This window comes from Dioscorea cayenensis, chromosome 10 (assembly GCF_009730915.1).
Source record: "Dioscorea cayenensis subsp. rotundata cultivar TDr96_F1 chromosome 10, TDr96_F1_v2_PseudoChromosome.rev07_lg8_w22 25.fasta, whole genome shotgun sequence".
Classification (NCBI taxonomy): domain Eukaryota; kingdom Viridiplantae; phylum Streptophyta; class Magnoliopsida; order Dioscoreales; family Dioscoreaceae; genus Dioscorea; species Dioscorea cayenensis.
The window spans coordinates 3,251,282-3,273,163 of NC_052480.1; the positions used below are offsets into that span (position 1 = coordinate 3,251,282).

The following is a 21,882-nucleotide window of genomic DNA, read 5'->3' on the forward strand; positions in this document are numbered from 1 at the left end:
AACAAAAAATAAAAGATTTCACAAACTCATGGATACATATATCAATCACAATTTCCACGATAACAAAACAAAAAGCCAAAAGAGACATCCAAGATTTGCCTCAACAATAATTATCATTCACCAATTTACCAAACAAGTATAAATCAATAAAACTTACTTAAAAACATGAAATGCATATATATATATATATATAGCTATTGGCATTCTTCTAATAAAGCTATGCTAAATAATTCCCACTCACGAGGATCGGCAATTTATCTTCCTCGCAAGCTACTCCTCGGCTAAGCCTTTGCCTCGATCCAAGACTTCTTCTCCTTGCCAAAAGCATAACAAAAATACAACAAAAATTTAACAAAAAAACAAAAACAAACAAGAAAAAAACCCTAAGTTTTTCTAACAAACAACCCCTAATTCGATCCTAGGGTTGGCTCAAAACTAGGTTTAAAGGTTCCCAATGAGTTTCTAGGGGTTTTAGCTTCAATCTAATCCAAAAGAAATCAAAAGAAACAACTAAATATTCCCGGTGCTACGAGTAACCTCGGAATTGCTACAGATGAAAACCGAGCCCTATACTATGGTTTTCTCCCCAATTTACAACTCTAAATCACAAAATTTTTCTTCTACAACATTCTCACACAAGATCAACAATTCAATGGCTTCAATTTAAACCTATAAACATGCAAATCCATGGAGAAATTCTAGGGTTTTTGAAAAAAACTAAAAACAAGGAAAAATACAAGAATAAATACGGTATAAAACCATAAATCTATGCTTACCAAGCTCAATGGTGAAGGAGGAAGAGATAGGATGCTTGGTTCAGCAGGAAAAACTTCGCAGGAAAAATAAGAAAAATGGGAAGGTTCGGCCAAGACAAGGAAAGAAGAAGAGAAGAAGAAAAGAAGAAGAAGAAGAAATGTTTTAAGGGGAAAAATTTTTCGAGCTGCTACGATGCGAGTCTGCTACGATTACGGGCCTCTATTAAACCGAGCTTCTACAAGAACAAGTCAGCTACTGAACCCGGTTTGCTACGGGATCAGTCACTTTACGATGCATGGGTGAAAAATCTATAGAAATGGGCTATAGTAATCTACAATAAACACTGGGTATAACACTAAGGATTTCCAAAGTCCACAACCTTCTCAGCAACAATACCGGGCCCAACAGAAAGCCCTACTAACGGCCCAGCAAAATTTGGTTGAGCCTCCTTCAAGCCTGCACTATATAACCCCAAGGCAAGATGCATCTTATGATCATGGGCCGTTAATTGGCCCACATCATATAATACCACCGGATCCTCAGCCCCCCTGATCTCGCCGATCTCTCTACTATTCCTAGTTGTTAGATGAGAATCCTGATTGGGCCCAACGAGCAAAACCATTGTGTCCTCAAACCCTACGCCCTTTTCCACGTCTCCTCCAGTCAACTTTGGCCACGTCTTTCTCTGTCTCCAAGGTTGCCCTAGTCTCACGCGAATCCACACACGCTACCTCAACCTCGACACTGCTAACCTTGACCAATTGAACCTCGTCCCCTGATTTTCTTTTCTACACATTGTCAGATCAGGGTCTCCAGGTTTCTACCAATTCAACCGCGACATCTCGAGTCGCACGCATTAGCCACCTTGTAACCAGCGGTCCGTCCACGAGAATCCAAATGACCAACAGTCCCCCGATCTTTAACATTCTGATGAGGTCGCGGTCGACCGTCACCGCCGTGGGGCAGCGACTCAACCACTATCATCGGAGGACACCGACCCTCTTAGGAGCATTGTTCAACCATGGCCGTGTCCACCCCGATCTCAACACACGCTCACGATGGGCCCTTGCCTCCTCGCCCGGGTGAACATCTCCTACCCTCGTCCTCTATTCCACTATGGCTTCTCACAACAACAGTGTCTCTCACCGTCGAAGCTTGAAGCCCCCGAGTGAGGCGCGAGTACCGATATTTGAGCCCCTAAGTTCATTATCACCGAAGCAGTCGGGTGTCCGCCTTTCTCTTCCCACGAAACCTCATGTGTGAAAGCGCGCTCAAGCGGGGATCACCTTAACCATCCACCTTGCTCGTAGGGGAGCGCGTAGCGATCCACATCTTTCTAAACTTAGGAAAAAAACATCTCTATCATCGAGTGAGTAAAAATGACATACCTTCTCATTCCAAAACTAAGATCCAACTCCATAGGCAGTGAAACGCATGCACGACGACGAACCAACACCGAAAGGATTTTTTTTTGTGTGGATTTGTCGCCTGCGACAACGTAATCAACTCACCAATGGATAAAGATTTACATAAATACTCTATATACTAATAGATATTTTAACAATAAAAATATAAGAGAGAAAATATTTCGTAGCATAAAAAAGGTATAATACTCGAATTGGTCATTTTACTTTTCTCTCTTTCCCTTTTGGTCCCTCTACTCAAAAATGCTCCCAACTAGTCATTTTACTCTTAAAAATGGTTATACTTAGTCCCTTCTACTGTAAAATAGGCCAATTAGTGGCTGTATTTTCAAGAGTAAAGGAACTAGATGGAAAGAGATTAAAGGTAGAGATTAAGTTGGACCATTTTCAGTAGAGGGATTAGTGGGGAGCGTTTACGGAAGATGGGTAGAAAAGAGAGAGAGAAAAAGTAGAAGGGACCAAATTCGAGTATTATCTGCAAATAAAAAGCGAAAAACATAAAAGTAGTGTTTGTTTACATGTATTTGGGTTTACTAGTAAACTGAAATTTAATTTTTTGAGTGAATTTCTAACCTTAAAGCAAGTTAAAGTACTCTCAAACCCATTTTTATTTATTTATTTATTTTTTTACCCAAACCGGTGTTGAAGAGCATTGTTCTTCTCTTCTAGGTGCTGATGTAGTTGATGATCGTTAAGCAAGGGCTCAATGAAAAAAATAATTTTTGAAGCTAGGGTTGGGTTGAGGTGGAGGAAAACGGATGGTGTGGGTGTGGTGAAAAATATTGATTACAAGAAATCTATCTATGAATAATTCTCTTTTCATTCTTTTAATTTGTCACATTTTAGAGTTGTTTTTTTTTATTTTTACTTGTCCATTACAATTTTTATGTAATATTAAATATTATTATTTTTTTGTATTTAATTTACTTCTATAACTTTCAATAAATTATATTCAACTATATATTTTTCAAAATATGTTTTACACAAGGATAATATTGAAAAGTTAGTATAATTTTTATAAATTTTAAGTTTTCAATTAACATTAACTAATTTATTTTAATCAGTATGAATTAAATAAAATTAACGAAGGAGAGAGTATCATTTAATAATAATTTTAATATTTAATTTAATAATAATAATAGCTTAAATAATTAATACAATTATGAAAGTTTTTAAAACAATATCTATATATTAAAATAATATTTTTTTTCTAATACCAATGCCAGATTAATTGACAAACCACCAATTCATTATATGGAAGAGAAAATAGAACAGATCACTAGAAGTAAAACCTGACTAAAAAGAAAGTAAGAAAGGAAAGTATAGTATTTACAGGAATAGTGCACACAAGAGCTAATTAACAAAGATTAGTGCCAACAGAGAAGGGGTTGTATGGTTCGCTTACCATCGGAACAAACTGCGCTTGATCGGGGAGATCTGGCTCGCTTGTGCCCGCAGCAAGTGGCTCGTCCGGCAAACCACTTCAAAAATAAATAAATAAATAATAAACCAACACAAAATTTTATTTTTTTTTATTTTAAAATTAAAATATTTATGATTATATATAGTGACTGAAACCCGATTCCACCAAACATTATCCTCTTCACGCGAGACAATCTCAAATTCCACGAAAAAAATCCATTTCTCCATCGTCGTGGCTCGAGCTCCAAATCTCATAGCAATTAATGGCGGCGGAGGTGGTGCCGAACAAGAAGGTTATCCTCAAGAACTACATCACCGGGTTCGTCAAAGAGACGGACATGGAGCTTATCACCTCTGACACCATCCAATTGAAGCTTCCCGAGGGATCGCAGGGGCTGATCGTCAAGAATCTTTACCTCTCCTGCGATCCTTACATGCGGGGCCGCATGTCCAAGCACGATGAACCCAGCTACGTTCCCGATTTCGTCGCCGGCTCGGTATTTGATGCAATCTCCCATTTTTTTTTTTTGGTTATTTAAAAAAGTTCATTCTTTTTGGTTTTTAGTAATAGTTTGTTGCTCGATCTGATATATATATATATATTTTTTATTTGTTTATTTATTTTTAATTTGTTCATCTCTAGTTTAGTGTGATAATACTCCATTTGGCTGATATATATATATATATATAAAAATTGATAAACCAAAACTTTGTTGAATAAAGTGGAACAAGTTAGAAACATGATTGAAACTAAAATAAAAATATATAGACATTTTAGTCAGTTTCAGAACTGATTGTTGTCGTTTCATCTGAGTTAGTGTTAATTGAATCAAGGAAGTCAAGACTTCATTTGATTGTGGGGACAGATGTTAGATTTTATATTTTTGGTAGTAGTGGTACTAAATAGAGACTATGTGAGAACAGGAGTCTTCTGGCAAAAAAGTCTCGAGACTAGTGGCTCAGCCTCACTATCTTATATATAAGCATTCGGCTTATCATCATCGCACATGCAGCGATGTGATGCTCATATTTCAGACACTCGCTCGAGGTTCAGCTCGATCGAGCTTTGCTCGGGACATATCTGTCGGGAGGTGCATTTCTTGGGAGCTGTCATGCTCTTACGTGTCCCGAGGGTCCTATTTTAGCTTGAGCGTGTTCATTACGGGAACCTCGGAGGTCTTTTCTTGGAGTCCCACTATAGCTGTATCGGGGATCGTTTTTCACGAGGCTACGATCTGGTATAGATTTTTATATTTTTAGTAGTAGTAGGGCCCTACAAATGTGCTACACATGTGGAGGCAGGGGTCTTCTAGTGAAAAATCTCGAGACTTAGTGGGTCTCGACCTCTATCTTTATATATAAGCCAGTTCTGCTATCACAGCCTATGGAGTGTGGTCTTATGTTCACAAATGACGAGTCCTCTAGTTTGATATGGTGATGCTGTTTATATAAATGATGATGTTGTTTATTTAAATAAATATCGGCATGCTAGCAAATATTGTGTATTTTTTATATTTTTTCCTGTTGTTTTCAGTATATATAATTATGTATAAGTCCTACCTATGGCAGATTGGGATGTTCCTATTGACAATGCATAAGTGGTTTTCTTCAAAAACCACCACCAAGTTCTTGTAGGAGTGTTTATGGGATACCAAATTAGCATTCAAAATTAACAAATTGCCCAGAAGAAGTGCTTTTATATCTAAGCTTCTACGTGCTTTATTCTAAAAGTAAAAAAACGACACTAATTAATAAATGATTTGTCCATGTTTATCAAAACTAACTATATTTTACTGGAATTGATGTCTGATTAGTCTGGCTAGTGTGACCCATACTCTTGTTTTGATCTTGGTTTCCAGTGGCCTCACTATGTTTTTAATTTTTTTATGACAAAGTACTATGTTATTTTTTTATTGATGTACTATATTTTTGATTTCTCACTCTAATTGAAATAAAAAAAAAGTTTTACTTCAGAGCATCAAATTGCATTAGTGCCTATGTTTGTTTGACAGGTAATCACTGGTAATGGTGTGAGCAAAGTAGTGTATTCTGGGCATCCAGATTTCAGTGTGGGGGACTTTGTTTGTGGAATGACAGGATGGGAAGAATACAGTGTCTTCACAAATCCTGAAAGCTTTTTTAAGATCAAAGACACTGATGTTCCCCTTTCTTATTACACTGGTATTCTAGGTGAGTAGTGTTATTAATTTTTTTGTAGACTACATAAACCAAATTTGGTAAAAGTATTCAAACTCTAAAGGAACATAATCCGGTAGTTTTGGTTAATTTGTAGCATCACTTCTATGTTATTTCTGCAGGCATGCCAGGATTTACAGCATATATTGGATTTTATGAGATTTGTGCTCCAAAAAAAGGGGAATATGTTTTTGTATCAGCAGCATCAGGTGCTGTTGGTCAGCTTGTTGGTCAATTTGCCAAATTAATGGGTTGTTATGTGGTTGGTAGTGCTGGCTCTGATGAAAAGGTCAGCATAATCAAAAGCGTTTTTATTTGATTTACTGTTTTATTCTTGCCAAATTTAGATGACCATGATGCATCAAACTTGGGGGTAGTCCTGATGAGGTGTTCATCTTTTTTTTTTGGGGTAGGTTGACTTACTCAAGAGCAAGTTTAATTTTGATGAGGCTTTTAATTATAAAAAGGAACCTGACTTGAATGCGACGTTGAAGAGGTGACGATGATCTTGAACCATGTTGTTTGTTTAACTTATTGAAACTTCCTCTCTGTTTTGCTGTTTATCAATTGGTAAATGTTCAGGCTAATGGGCATGTTTGGCATTGCATTTGGAGAAGTTCTTTTGAAAACAAGAACTGTTGTTCTGATCTATTTTTTCAGTCCAATGAATGTTCAATAACTGATAATCAGTTTGGAAATGTTCAAAACTTCTGAATACCTGCTTGCCTAGTAGGCTAGTCCTACATGTTTCAATCACTTGATACCTCTACTTCTTAATTAAATATTCTGCTAACAAACTCAATCATCATTTGATGTTCAGGTACTTCCCGGAAGGCATTGACATATACTTTGAGAATGTTGGCGGTGCAATGCTCGATGCCGTGCTACTGAACATGAGACCCCATGGCAGGATTTCTGCTTGCGGGATGATTTCTCAGTACAATCTGGAGAAACCCGAGGGTGTGCACAACATAACGCACATTATCGCGAATCGAATCCGATTTAAGGGATTCCTGATTTTTGATTACTACCATAGATACTACGAATGTGTGGAAAAAATTATACCAGATATCAGACAAGGCAAGATCAAATATGTTGAAGATAAAGTCGAAGGACTAGAGAATGGGCCGGCAGCGCTTATTAGTCTGTTTAAAGGTCTCAATGTTGGCAAAAAGTTGGTTGTGATTGCTCATGAGTAGACAAGTCTGATATACCTTCACAAACATATTGATCACTAAGTTTGGTTTTGATGATGCTTTTAATTATAAAAAGTAGAAAGAGTTGTGTAGCTAGCACTGGAGAGATGTTTCCCTGAAGGGATATGTGTATATATATATATGTGTGTACTTTGAGAATGCTGGAGGTGCAATGCTTGATGCTGTTCTTATGAACATGAGGAACAATAGTTAGATATCAGCTTGTGAAATGATCTCACAGTGCATACTTGAACAATTTGATCAGGTGTGCAAAACTTCTTGTTTTTAGTCACCAAAAGATTAGCATGATATTGGATTCAATGTAGCTTATTATTTTGATCTCCATCCAAAGTTTCTGGAGGTGAGCATGCCATGCATTGAGAATGGAGAAATTATGCAACCATATATATCTATATATATTTATGAAGATAAGTAGTTGCGCTAAGAAAGACATGGACGCATACAAAATTGAAGTGATGGAAAATACCCTGGTGCTTTCACTGCACTATTTACGTGAAGAAATTGATGTTGGGAAACAATTGACTGTATTAGATATATAATAAACACTCGGATGAATTATTAAATGAATGTCCTTGTCATCTTTCCCTTAATTTTAAATAACTAAACAAGCTTGCCATGCGGTGATGTTGTGCATTTATTTATACATTCCTTTAAAATTATGCTCAAAAGCTCACTGACTGTCTTCGTCTCCTTCCAACGAAATACTAAGAGAGCGTTTGGTTGTAAAAAATAGAAAAATAGAATTGAGAGGAATGGAAGAGTACGAAATACTAAGAGGGCGTTTGGTTGTAAAAAATAGAATTGAGAGGAATGGAAAGAGTAATGACAATGAAAAGATTAGAGAAAGAATATAAATAAAAACTATATTTAGTCGAAAGGATTGGAGATGTAGTTTATTGGGAATGAAAAAAATGAAAAAAAAAATGATAAAATGACTGATATGCATAAAGTGAGAAAAAGTAAATTAATTATTATAAATAAATATTTAATTTCAATAGGTCATCAAATCTCAAAATTTTTTGTTAATATCATTAATTAGCAATTAATTAACTATAATAAAAACTAATTACATGTTTAAAAACATTTTAAATAAATAATTAAAGAAATTGTATTAACATCATTAATTAGTAATTAATCAACTATAATAAATAACTAATTAATGAAGAAATATTACTAATAATTAATAATTATTATTGATAAATATTTAACTTTAATTATTAGTTATTATTAGTTCATTTTAATTATTAATTATTATTAAAATTATCTACTTAATTATTATATTTAATTAAATTATTATTATTAATTAATAATTATCTTTAAAATTATTTATTTATTATTTAAATTAAATTATTATTTTAATTATTAAATAAAATTGTGAATTGGTCATTTACTCCCTAAAGAGGGGGGGGAGGAATAAGTTGGGAAAGATTGCTCACTCCCCACTTACTCCCCATTCACTCCTCGGGATAGTTTCATTGGTGGCCACAAATGTTTTTAAGTTATAACGCTATGGCTACAAGTCTTTTTTTTCTAACCCGGTGGCCACAAAAGTTTTCTCCAGTGTACGAGAGCCACAAATGCTATTTTTATGAGGGTCATGTTTCGGTGAAAGTGACGAGGTGGCGTCCACCTCAACATATTAAATTCAAAACTGTATTTGACTTGGCAGTCCAGCACATGATCCTTTTAGGTTTTACTACGTGGCGAGTCCAGCTCATTTCCCGATCCATCTCGACCCTTCGATCCAACTAAGCCCCGCTCATCAAAAACTTCAGCCCCCTTTCTCTTCTCTTTGTCCCAAAAACCCTTCTTGTCCGAGCTTCCTAAGCAAGTGTCCATTTTTCGATGGCGCGCCTCTCCGCCCTGTCATCTATTCCTCTCCATTGATCTCCACCGTTTTGCCATCAGAAACCCTCGACCATCGCTACAGACAACATCATCCCGGAACGACGACTAAAGGTACCCATCTTCTTTCGTTTTTACTTCTTTATTGCAGTCCAAAGCTTAGACTACCCACCATTCTTGCAATTGCCTTCGATTTAGGCTATTACATCACGAGAACAATGAGTCCAGTAAAATATTAGATGAAGCCCCAAGTTTAAAGGACATTTACCATACATATCAGCTATATCAAAAGGACATTAATAAGTTATTAACAATCATTTAAAAGAACACATATTATTAGTGTCTAATAAAAATTTGAAGGTCGATAATAAGTTAAAAGAATATTTAAAAGGCCAATAATAGATTGAGAGAATGGAGGAGTAGAACCCCTATCATACACAAAGTAGGCTTATCTGAATAAAATGATTTTGAACTCTGAAAACATAGAAAAGTGGAAAATCCTTTACAAGAGGTGCATGTCTTACATATGAAATTATGCATGATTGATGTTGTGTAAATATTCCAATTCTGGGAGTTTAAGATGCCTTGAACATGGATGTCGAAATTTAGCTTGATTGTTCCACACAGATGCAGGTGCAAGTGCAGGTGTAGGTATTTAGCTTGATTGTTCCACATATGAACTTGGATGCCTTGGTAGAATTTATTGGTCTAATATTTTTGAGATCAAATTTAGCATTAGAGGGAAGGATTTCTTGGATTTGGTAAGAAACTGAATGTATAGTTGCTTTCATAGAACAATTTATTATGTTGTTTCTTTAATTTGATTTTCATATTATGTTGTTTGATTTCATATTATCAATTATGTCCTGGTTTAACTACGTCATAATTTTTTTTGGCTTGTTATCATCACTGGCCTAATATGGCAATTTTTTCATGTTTTTAAATTCAACAGGTCTGATATGGAAGGGGTGTTAAATAGTAATGTGCAATCATTACCTCATGTAGAAGAGGAGTTTGTTGATTCGATTATGATATGTCTTTTTGGTGATGAGAATTATCAAGAGGTCATGAATGAACAAAGGGAAAAAGTAGAGGCAAACAAGTCTGGTGACCTATCCTTCGCTACAAGCTAGTTGTGTAACACAAGGAGTTGGTGGTGGAGATGTAAGTGAATCAGAGAATGATGAATCTGATGAGCTATTGACAGAGTCTGATTCAAATGGTGAGGGTCATATTAGGTTTGCAGAATTTAATGAAGAAAAGGAATTGTACAACCCACGGTTAAGGGTTGGAATGGTGTTTAGGGATTTTGACCAACTCAAAAAAGCATGCAGAAACTGGGGGATTAAGCACAGATTTCAATTATGGTTCCCCCAAAATGACAAGAAGAGAGTTATTTGTGCTTGTCACAACAAGAAATGCTCATTTAGGATTTATGCAGCTCACATGAGCAAAGACAATCCATCAGTGCAAATTAAGAGTGCAAATTTAGATCACTGTGTGGGAAGGTCTTTCAGTAATTTTTCATGTGACTTCAAGGTGACTTGCAACCAAATACTTTGACAAATTCAAGGCCGATCCAAATTGGAGCTATAATGGGATAATTAAACAAGTCAAGGATGACCAAGGTATCACAATATCTCACATGAAAGCTTGGAGAACAAAAAATTTGGCTATGAGGTGGGTTAATGGAGATGAGGCTGATCAGTACACAAAACTTAGCATGTATGCAGCTGAGCTTAGACAAAGTAATCCTGGGACCACAGTAATTTTTGTGGAGGGATGAAGGTGTCTTTCAAGGATTCTATGTCTGCCTAAAGCCCCTAAAGGATGCATTTTGGTCAGGATGTAGGCCATTAATAGGCTTTGATGGATGTTTTTTGAAAGGCATTTATGGTGGATAAGTTTTGTCAGCAATAGGGATTGATCCAAACGACTGCATATTTCCCCTTGCTTATGCAGTAGTTTTAACTGAGAGTAGACAGACTTGGACATGGTTCATGGAGCTTTTGAGGGATGATTTGGAGATATGGAATAGCAAATATATCACCATAATGAGTGATCGCCAAAAGGTAAATTTCCATGCTTAAAACAAATTCTATTTATGCTAGAAACTAATTTATCTTTGTTATGTACATGTAGGGCTTAAAAAGGGATGTTGAAGACATATTTCCAGATGCTGAACACAGAAATTGTGTTCGGCACATTTACACAAATTTCAGAGAGAAATTCAAAGGGAAAACCCTAAAAGATTATTTGTGGAATCTTTGCAAAGGGGCCACATATGTGCAAAGGTTCAACTATTGGCTTGGAGAAATAGAAAGAGAGCCTAGAAGCCGAGGAGATGGCTTGATCATCAAGACAGGCCCCATGCAAGGTGGACCGGGTCATTGTTCACAACTTCAAGCAAGTGTGATATTCTTCTCAACAATATTTGTGAGTGTTTTTAACGGTACATCCTTGATGCAAGGGATAAAGGGAATCATCACAATGCTTGAGATGATCAAGATGAAGGCGATGAGGAGAATATAAGGAGAAAATGTTGAAGTACAATGGGAAGATATGCCCAAAGATCCAAAAGAAGCTTGACAAGATGGAGGAGGAAAGCCATTGCTACACCCCAGAATTTTCAGGTGGACCCAAGGTCCAGATCATAGGTGTGGGGGGACCTTCATTGTTGACATGGTTGAAAATACTTGCACATGTAGAAGATGGGAGTTAACAGGGTTACCTTGCCCTCACGCAATCAGTGCTATATATGGTAACAATCGAGCACGGAAGAATTTGTGCATGCGTGCTACATGGTGGATACATACATGAAGGTCTACCATCACTTCATAAACCCAACCAACAATGAAGAGCTTTGGCCAGAAGTAAATGATGGCACAAGAGTGATCCCACCACCAGTTGGGAGAAGAAAAAGGGGAAGGAGAGCAATAGCAAGGAGGAAAGAGGCTTAAGAAATTGAGAATGCCCAACATGCATCAAAATCCAGTGGTAATACTTCTGGGAAAGGCAAACAAAAATTAATTAGGAAGGGATTAAGCAAAGGGAGGTGTAGTGTATGTCATGCAATTGGCCATAACAAAAGGCATCATGAGAAAGTAAGTATTTTTTTTATTTATTTCAGTTCAGTTGAAATGCATTAGTTGAATGATTTTAAATATCAGCAATTTTTTTTTTTAAAATCTGTATTTTATGATGCCAGGGGATTGAGAATGCACCTACACATGCACCTTCAAGTGTTGGCCCAAAAAGACAGAAATTACATCATGTAATGTTGTCATATAAAACCTATTTAATTATGAAAGCTAGTTTCTGTTGCATTAATTTATTTGAATCTTTGTTTGCTTTACAGAGGAGAAGTAATCAGGCAGTCAATCTAGAAGATGTCTCGAGTTGGTAGTCACTGCAGTGCCAATTCACCAAGTCACCCCTTGATTTCATAGGCACCCATGAGTCTCAAACAAGGCAACCAAGTCAAATTACCGACAAAGGGCCGATGATTAAATGTCGAGCATAAGCAGTTCTTCACATGTTAGTGTGGCTAACATGGGAAATGCGATCTATTGCACAATGCCACCTCAATCTCCAACAAGAAATAGGGCTTCTTCCTCGGTCATGCCTGATGGAAAGGAAATGGAATGTTTTGATGATGGAAAACTCTCTTGAAGTTTAAATTATGAACTTTGTGAACTAGTACTATTGTTATGAAGTTTCTTTTAAGCATTGTCAGTTATGTATTTTGTTGGATTTGTTATGCTGAACCTTGTTGTAAGCACTAGAAACTATGCATTTAGTTGGCTTTGTTATGAATTGTGTTAATTTTTTCCCAGGATTTTGTAACCAGCAGATTTGTGCTGTGCACATTTACTCCCAGCTTGTGATGGAGATATGTATTATGCTAATTTTTTCCCCAGGATTCTGCAACTCAGCAGATTTATTTATTATGAAGTTTTTATTCTCAGGTTTCATTAGATTTGTATCATGCTATTTATTCCCAGGTTTCTGCAATTTAGTAGATTTGTATTGTGCACATTTATTCCCATGTTTCAGCATGTTTGAATTGTTAAAATTTATTCTCAGGTTTCAACAAACTATATGGAGTAAATTTTTTCCCAGGATTTTGTAACTCAGCAGATTTGTGCTGTGCACATTTATTCCCAGCTTGTGATGGAGATATGTATTATGCTAATTTTTCCCCCAGGTTTCTACAACTCAACAGCTTTATTTATTATGAAGTTTTTATTCTCAGGTTTCATTAGATTTGTATCATGCTAATTTATTCCCAGGTTTCTGCAGTTCAGTAGATTTGTATTGTGCACATTTATTCCCATCATGTTTCAGCAGGTTTGTAATCTTAAAATTTATTCTCAGGATTTTGTCATCTGTTTGCAAAATCCTTGTTGTAAAAATTAGCACATTTTTTCCCTCAGTTTTGAAATCTGTTTGCAAATTTTGATACATACAAGTCTGCATACTTGTATTTCTTTAAAACTGTAAATTGATATTGATTTTTGGCATTATAAACTTGTATTTTTTTCGCGAGTTTCAACAAACCATATGGAGAAAAAATTAGCATTACAAATCTCATGTGAAGAGTGACAAAATTGCACAACGGAAATAATAATTCAAGACAATCTCACAATCTCACAATAACATAAATGAAGTACATTGAATATCTCACAATCTCACAAGCATTCATTCAAAACAAAGTTAAATTTCAATTTGACAATCATTTCACAAAGCCTTCTCAAACCTAGAAAAACAAGATCAAATCCGGGAGTGATCGAGGCCGGCCGGAGTCATGCTCGAATCTAGTCGGAGTAGTACCCAAATCTTGTTGGAGAAATTGCTTAGTCTGACCAAGAGGAAGTCATACTAGGGCAGGTTCCCATCGTCTGGCCGGAGAGAACGATGCCCTAGCCCTAGTTTGATGAAGGGGGCGAGTTCCCATCGTCTGGCCGGAGAACGATGCCCTAGCCCTAGTTTGATGAAGGGGGCTGAGATGGACTGAAGGGGGCTGAGCTGGACTGCCACGTAGTAAAACCTAAAAGGATCATGTGCTTTGGGATCGCCAAGTCGATACTGCTTTTGAATTTAATATGTTGAGGTGGATGCCACCTCGTCACTTTCACCGAAACTGACCCATAAAAAGCAGACATTTGTGGCCTCTCGTGCTACCGGAGAAAAGTTTTGTGGCCGCCGGGTTAGAAAAAAAAGACTTGTGGCCATAGCGTTATAACTTAAAAACATTTGTGGCCACCAATGAAACTATCCCTTCACTCCTCATTCACTCCTCTCTCATTCCTATTCATGGTCCAATCAAAGGTTTGAGATTACTCCATTTCTATTCCCAATTCTAAGCATGTCAACCAAACACCTCTTAATTATTATAAATATACGTCACCTAAATTCATGTTGTTGATAATGGACACAAAAATTTAGACTATAATAGTTTCAATTATACAATTAGAATTAATTTCTCCTACCCCATTTATTATTTAACTAGACCTAATAAATTAAGTAGGAAATTAACAATATCAATAATCAATAATAAAAATAATAAAATAAAGAATCACAAAACACTAGATTTTTAACTTGGGAAAAACCATATGATTTCATCCAAATGAATAATCTCTACTACACCACTGTTATAATAAAAAAAATGGTATTTTATTACTCAACCAAACCAAAGTTTAGAGGTTCTTTCTAACTCAATAATTGAGAGCTTATGGTGGATTCATATCTATCAAAATGAATGAATAAATAAAGAATCTTCACTATGAAATTAAATGACAAAAATACATTGTTTTATCTAGCACACTTAAATAATAACATTATCAACATCACTGGTCAAGTTGATTTACAATAAACTTCGTTTTTGACAAAAACTATAACTTCAAATAAAAAAAATTGATTTAGAGAGATCTCACAAATAAAAAACATATTTAAAGCCAACGACCATTTGGTCTATTGGCATCGGGTCCCTTGTATAGGGTGTTCGCCTCGAGTGTCAAGCGTGGCTCTCCGAGTTCGATCCCCATCTCGCACAAGGTGAGGGCACGGTTCAATGATGAGTCACGGGCTCCCACGTGTTCGTCCCAGTCTTTGGTCATTGCCTTTTCTCATAATAATAAATATAAAAATAAAAAAATAAAAATAAAAAAACATATTTAAAAATCAAAATTAGTTGTGTAAAGGTTGTTGAGAGGATTATGTGGTTGAAATTTTATTAAAATCAACCATCATATGACCATCAATTAAGAACACAAACTCTCTATTTTTAATGTTTCTTTCTTGTGTTTTTTTGAAGACAAACCGGCCATATGAGAAAGAGATTTTTATTACATTTTTATTTTAAAGTCAAATTAATTTTGTTAATTATAAGTTAATGGGCCACCACATGAGATGAAGCTAAAGTCAATAATTACCAAATAAATAATAAGTTATTTAAAAATTTTGATCAAGAACTTAAAATCTAATTGAAAATTTATTAGAATTCAAATCCCGTTAGATACAATGATAATAATGGATCTTCAGTCGAGCACTCTATTCTCAGTCGAGCGCTCTATTCTCAATTGTGTTCATGTCTCTAACTACAGTTATTATATTTGTAAAAAAATAATAATAAAATAAAATAAAATAAAAGTTGTTGGCGCTACAAACAAAAGCCACCCAATTTGGAATGAGTTATTTTTTGAAAGTGAGAGGCTGCTGCTATGACACCAGAGTTTATCATGTGTTTTGGACAGAGAAGAAAGATCAAATCGGATCACATGTTGTTGTGTGCCTTCAGAATTATTTTAAAATAAAAGTTTTTTTTTTTTTTTAATTTTTGAAAGGCAAGACGCCGTAGACAATGTGGACGGAAAATATGATCCACAAGTTTACATAAAAAATTTAAATAATATTTTATGTGCAATATTTCAAATTTCAACTCAAAATAATAAATTAAGAAATCTATTGTAAATGAAGTTTTAAAACTTCATTTTTATTTCTTACATGATATTGTTTATATGAAAGTTATCATATTTTTTTTTTTTTATTTTATTAATAGACTTCGGTAACTATATATATGAGTTGTTTTTCTCTATAGGAAAACTCACATAGTTAAGTTAATTTCATGATATAAAATTTTACATTTTTTATCTTTTGTGAAAGTTCTGTGTAAAAAATATCCCTCATTCTCCCCTCTAAAGTTGTATGGCGAGGGGTTTATTTTAAGAGATCAGCTAAGTTACCATAACTGAGTGCACTTCCATAATTATTTATTATTTGTTTTGTCATTTGTCAACTTTATCAAATAAATATATATATATATATATATATATATATATATATATATAATTTTTTTAACATCCACTTTAAGTCTTATATATATTGTTTATAACAATGTTTTCAGACCCGGACCGGATCAGCCAGTCGGACTGGTTGACCTGGACCCGACCTTAAAACCAGTTCGGTTCAATATATAAAATCGGGATTGAACCGGCAACCTGGCCGATCGAATCGGTGACCCGGTGACCCAGTCGGGTCATCAGCCCGGGTCTGCACAAATTTTTTTTAAAATTTCTTATTTTATTTTGTAATATACTAATGTAAAATTATAAAACTAAGGAAGGGAGAGACCAAGGGAACATTTTATATTTATTTTTTATCGATTTCTTAGTTGTTTATTTCCTTAGTAAATATTTTTATGTTTTTCAATTAATTTTATACTAATTTATTTTTATGTTATTTGATGTATTTCACATTTTTAATGTGTTGTACTTCAATATTTATTTATGAAAAATACTTGCTTATTTTTAGAAGTCATGTTTAATTTTTTTAAATTTTTTATTCTTCAATTTGATTTTTTTTTATTTTATATAACTAAAATTTAGATTATTTTTAATAAGAATTATTGACCCCAGTTCAACCCCGATTCAACCTGGTTGAACCTCTCGACCTCTGACCCCTACTCTTCTTCAGGTCGATACCCGACCTGAGTCTGAGAACCTTGGTTTATAGTAAAGCTATGGATTTTTTTTTACTTTTATTTCAATCGTTGTTTAGAAAAGCAATAAAGATACAGCTTTCCTCATTTTTCGAATAAATAAAAGTAAAAAACAAGCCAACTACTTTTTTTTCTTTTCAAAAACAATTGAAAATAAACATGACATAGAATCTCAACACATTTCATTTTGCCCCTCAACCATTCTTTGCAGTACAATCTGGGTCAGAGTTGTTTTATATAATAAATAAATAAAAATTATTTTATTTTCGCAAGTAAAGTTGAAGATAATACGTGTAAGGTATTTTTTTAAACAAAAAAATGCAATTGGAATTGATATATACACAGGAATTAATTTTTTTTTATCTATTTATTTTTAATAATATTAATTATTTTTAATGATTGAACAAGCTATCTTTCATTTATTCCGTTTTACATTAAAAAGATAGTAACTCTTTCTTTTAGATCATTTCTCACATAATATTAATTGAGATATGTGGTTTGTTAATGTTACGGAAGAAACCACCATTTTGATTTTTAAAGTTTATATTTTAGTTTATTTTAAAATATTTCATGTTTAATGTATGATCTCCGGCCTTTCCTGCAAGACAAACAACCCTGACACACAAGTTTCAGGCTCAATTATAAGTATTGTGACTTCATGATATTTGTCTCACCTGGATAGAAGAGCATTTTTGTGTATCGGTCCTAAGCTCAGCTGTTATTTTTTTTTATTTGTATTGACATGTTTCAGGCCCTGTACTTTCCTGTTTGTTGGCTAATATTTTCACCCCAAGTGGACATGTGTTTTTCTCTCTTTACTTTTGTTATGTTTTAATAAATTTGAGATTTAGCTTTTTTTTAATATATATATCCTTGCTTCTTCCAAAATATTCTGGGGAATGTTTGTTACTACCCTCACATATTAACAAAACTCGATGTCATAATTATGTGTATAAATTAATTGTTAAAGACTAGGTTAGATATATACAAACTCAATTTCACAAGCAGTGGCGAAACAAGAAACAAAATTTAGGGGGTGCTGAATTCAAATTTAAAAATTTTAGAAATATTATATAACTTAATTAATTCAAATTGAGACAATAATAATTAACAATTCAAAAATAAAATATACATCCATCTACAAATTTTGGTTTCATTAGATGTAAAAAATTTTATCATATTTACATAATTAGCAAATAATTTAACTAAATGTTAAACATTAAATTGACAAATAATACAATTAAAAAATGACTTTGCACAAATTCACTATATAAATTCATTTATGCAACAATTATTTAAAAAATAATCTATAAATAATTAATTTATTATAGTAAATAATCACAATAAATATCTAACCATTTTCACAACAATTTTCATAACAAATAGTCAAATAAATATTTAACATATATCAAATAATTATTTAATAAATATCAAATATTTTTAAACAACAAAAATTACAAAAAAATTAAACAAATTAATTCAGATATAAAAATAAATTTTACAAAATACATAATAAGTCTATATAATGAAAGATAAAATATAAACTTAAAAGTTGGAAGAGATTGAGCAAAGAATAAAACTCACGAATACAATGATTGTTTTTAGAGATTTTGAAATAACAATAGTATTTTTTTATAGTTTATATTTTTTATATTTATTATTAATATTTTTTACATTAATATCCTAAAAAATTGATAATAATATATCGATAAGTTCAATAAAAAATATATCTAAATATAAAATTTTAAAACAAAATATTTGAAGATCCATGTTTTTGGTTAGCCATATTATTTATTAGGGTCACCCAACATCAATTTTATTTAATATAATAATATTATTATTTTTATTAATTTATTTTAAATATTATAGGTATAATTTTGAAAAAATAAATAAATAATATCACTTTTCATACAAATGATAATTATTAATATTGTAATAATATATATATAGATATATGGGTGCTTCAACACACCCTTGCCCCCCTCTAAATCCGCCACTGTGAATCACACAAATATGTGTATAAAATAGTTTAAAGACAAAAGCTCATACCAATCCTAGATATCTTGGTCAAAACTCTCATGCAATGGCTGCTATCATTATGCGGCTCCATAATTTAGAATTGGAACAATTTCCTTGATATCTTTATCTTTTAAAAATAATAATAAACAAATCCAAGAGTAGGTGAGCAAATAAGAAAAGATCTTCAAGTTGAAAAATGTGGCTTTAGCTTTCTATTTAGGCTGCCAGAGACCAAGACCAAGACCAAGACCATCTTGATAAAAATCATACCTGAACACCTTCATAATCATTCATCATTTACTATAAATAAGAAGGCAAACTGTGAACACATGTATGCAAGAGCTTACAAGTTAGAAGTAATAGTAATAATATTCTAAGCTAAACTACATCTCTTTTGAGTTATGGCTTTTGGAGATGAAAAAGGAGTGGTTAAGGGAAACAAGAAGGTGTTGTTGAAGAAGTATGTGAATGGGTTTGTGCAAGAGAGTGATATGGAGGTTGTCACTGATGAAACTATCCTTCTTGAACTTCCTCATGAAGGATCTAAGGATACTGTTCTAGTTAAGAACCTCTATCTTTCTTGTGATCCTTTCATGAGAGCTCTAATGTCCAAGATGAGCGAGTCTCACTACATTGAAGCTTTTGTGCCTGGCAATGTATGTTTCTTGATTTAATCTCTGTTTGTTTTTGTCCTCATTATTTTGTTTAATTATTTAACGTCTGATATGTACACATATATGTATGTAGGTTATCAAAGGTTTTGGAGTGAGTAGAGTATTGGAATCTGGTCATCCTGATTTCAAAGAAGGGGAGTATGTATGGGGGATAACTGGATGGGAAGAGTATAGTCTCATCACTGACACTGAGAAAATTTTCAAGATCCCATTCACTGATGTTCCTCTTTCTTATTACACTGGCCTCCTTGGTAATTAAGATATATATGTTGGTCATAAAAATAGCTTTTTTGAAGATGATTTATATAAGTTCAGTCAGTCCATTTATATAATAACATGTTATATGTGCAGGTATGACAGGATTCACAGCATATGTAGGATTCAATGAGATATGTTCTCCAAAGAAAGGAGAGTATGTATTCATATCAGCAGCATCAGGAGCTGTTGGGCAGCTTGTGGGACAATTGGCCAAACTCATGGGATGCTATGTTGTTGGTACTGCTGGTTCTGATGAGAAGGTTGAGCTTTTGAAAACCAAGTTTGGTTTTGATGATGCTTTTAACTACAAGAAGGAGAAGAGCTTGAGAGCCGCATTAAGGAGATGCTTTCCTAAAGGTATAGATATATATTTCGAGAACGTCGGTGGTGCAATGCTTGATGCTGTTCTTTTGAACATGAGGGACAAAGGCAGGATATCAGCATGTGGAATGATTTCACAGTATAATTTGGAGAAGCTGGAAGGAGTGCATTTCTTGGTGAGAGTGATCACCAAACAACTCACAATGAAAGGATTCAATGTTGCTGACTATTTTGATCTTTATCCCAAGTTTCTGGAGCTGATTATACCTTACATTAAGAATGGAGAAATCACATACTTAGAAGACAAGGCTGAAGGCATTGAGAATGCTCCTTCTGCTCTTGTTGGACTTTTTACTGGAAAAAATATCGGGAAACAATTGGTTGTTGTTGCTGAAGAGTGAACATGAATCTGAATTTCTTGTTTTATATTGTTTCCTTTCCTCTGCTGAGAATGCAATTTGTTTCAAATTCATAATAATCAAAGTCACTCTGTTTTATCCGTGAATTTCACCGGGTCAATGGCCTGCCAGTGTCAAGGGCTCAGGGTTCATTAATCACAGGATTAATAATAATATATTTAAAAATATATTATAATATTTAATAATTATAATAATATAATATAATCTTTATTTATAATAAATAAAAAAACATAATTAATTAATTTTATAATTACAATTTTAATTTTATATACAATCGCTAATTTCCTAAAACTATAAAATGTTTTTTAAAAAATAAAAAATAAAAATAAAATAAATATCTCATCATATGCCTCACAAATGCCCTTGTCTCTCTGTGCGGTTGTTTCATCTTCACTTCTCAATCTCCTCTTTGTTGATGCTTTTCTTTCACTCTTATGTTTCTCTATTTTTTTTTTAATCTATGTTAAATGACCGTGCTCATCCTTCACTTTTTATGTCTCTTTTTTTTTTCTATCAGCTAGTAGATCCGATCTATTTAATCAGTTCATGATCAAATCGGACTGATTTCCCAATTCTTAACCGGATCATTTAAAGTCCGAGTTAAAGAGTATGGTCAGTTCTTGATTTTTTTATCAAACAAACTGGGTGGGTCTGAGTTCGACTATCTTATTCATTGCTATCATTGATATTTGTTTTTTGTTTGGATTCATTCAATATAAAATTAGTTTTTCAACATAAAATTTATATAACAAATAAATATGGGTTCTATATATGTAGAATATAAATAAATATAACCTTTAAGAAAATATATCCACAATTTGTCTTTAGAATATCTCTAATGGGTTTTTTCATGTGGCTCAACCAGCATTTATCTTTTAAAAATTTTATTATAGGCATTTGGTGGCCACAGAGTGTTTGGTGGCCCCAAGATGTAGTTCGATCAGTTTTAAAATTTAAATTAGGAAAATACAATATTAGTTTAGCCTAATTAGCCTGATTTAAATTAGTGAGCAATTTATAGTTTAAATTAACCTAAGTTAAAATACAATGTAAGTTTAGCCTAATTTAAAATTGAAAGACATCAACAACTGAGAATATCACCTTAATCATGCACCCCATAGAGAATCAGAGATACCAAGAAAAACACCATCTCTGCCGCCAACCCACCATCATTTTAATGCTAGTTTGATATATATATATATATATATATATATATATATATATATATATTTTATGAAAGTGGATAAATCATAAATTTATTAAAAGAAAAAACAACCAAATACAAGTAACCAAAGTACAGAAACTAACAAAAATCGCTCACCAGAGGTGAGG

General features: G+C 33.5%; 2 protein-coding genes across 2 annotated transcripts; both read left to right on the forward strand.

The window, feature by feature from the left end:
* The first annotated feature begins 3,757 nt into the window (after positions 1–3,757).
* On the forward strand, positions 3,758–7,191 carry LOC120270611 (2-alkenal reductase (NADP(+)-dependent)-like). Its single transcript, XM_039277663.1, has 5 exons — positions 3,758–4,099; positions 5,615–5,792; positions 5,921–6,087; positions 6,212–6,294; positions 6,619–7,191. The coding sequence occupies exons 1-5, from the start codon at positions 3,866–3,868 to the stop codon at positions 6,995–6,997; spliced, it is 1,041 nt and encodes a 346-aa protein (XP_039133597.1). The 5' UTR covers positions 3,758–3,865; the 3' UTR covers positions 6,998–7,191.
* A 12,007-nt stretch (positions 7,192–19,198) lies between these two features.
* Positions 19,199–20,636, forward strand: LOC120270609 (2-alkenal reductase (NADP(+)-dependent)-like). The gene is made up of 3 exons (XM_039277661.1): positions 19,199–19,534; positions 19,626–19,803; positions 19,904–20,636. The coding sequence occupies exons 1-3, from the start codon at positions 19,280–19,282 to the stop codon at positions 20,530–20,532; spliced, it is 1,062 nt and encodes a 353-aa protein (XP_039133595.1). The 5' UTR covers positions 19,199–19,279; the 3' UTR covers positions 20,533–20,636.
* Positions 20,637–21,882: the final 1,246 nt, after the last annotated feature.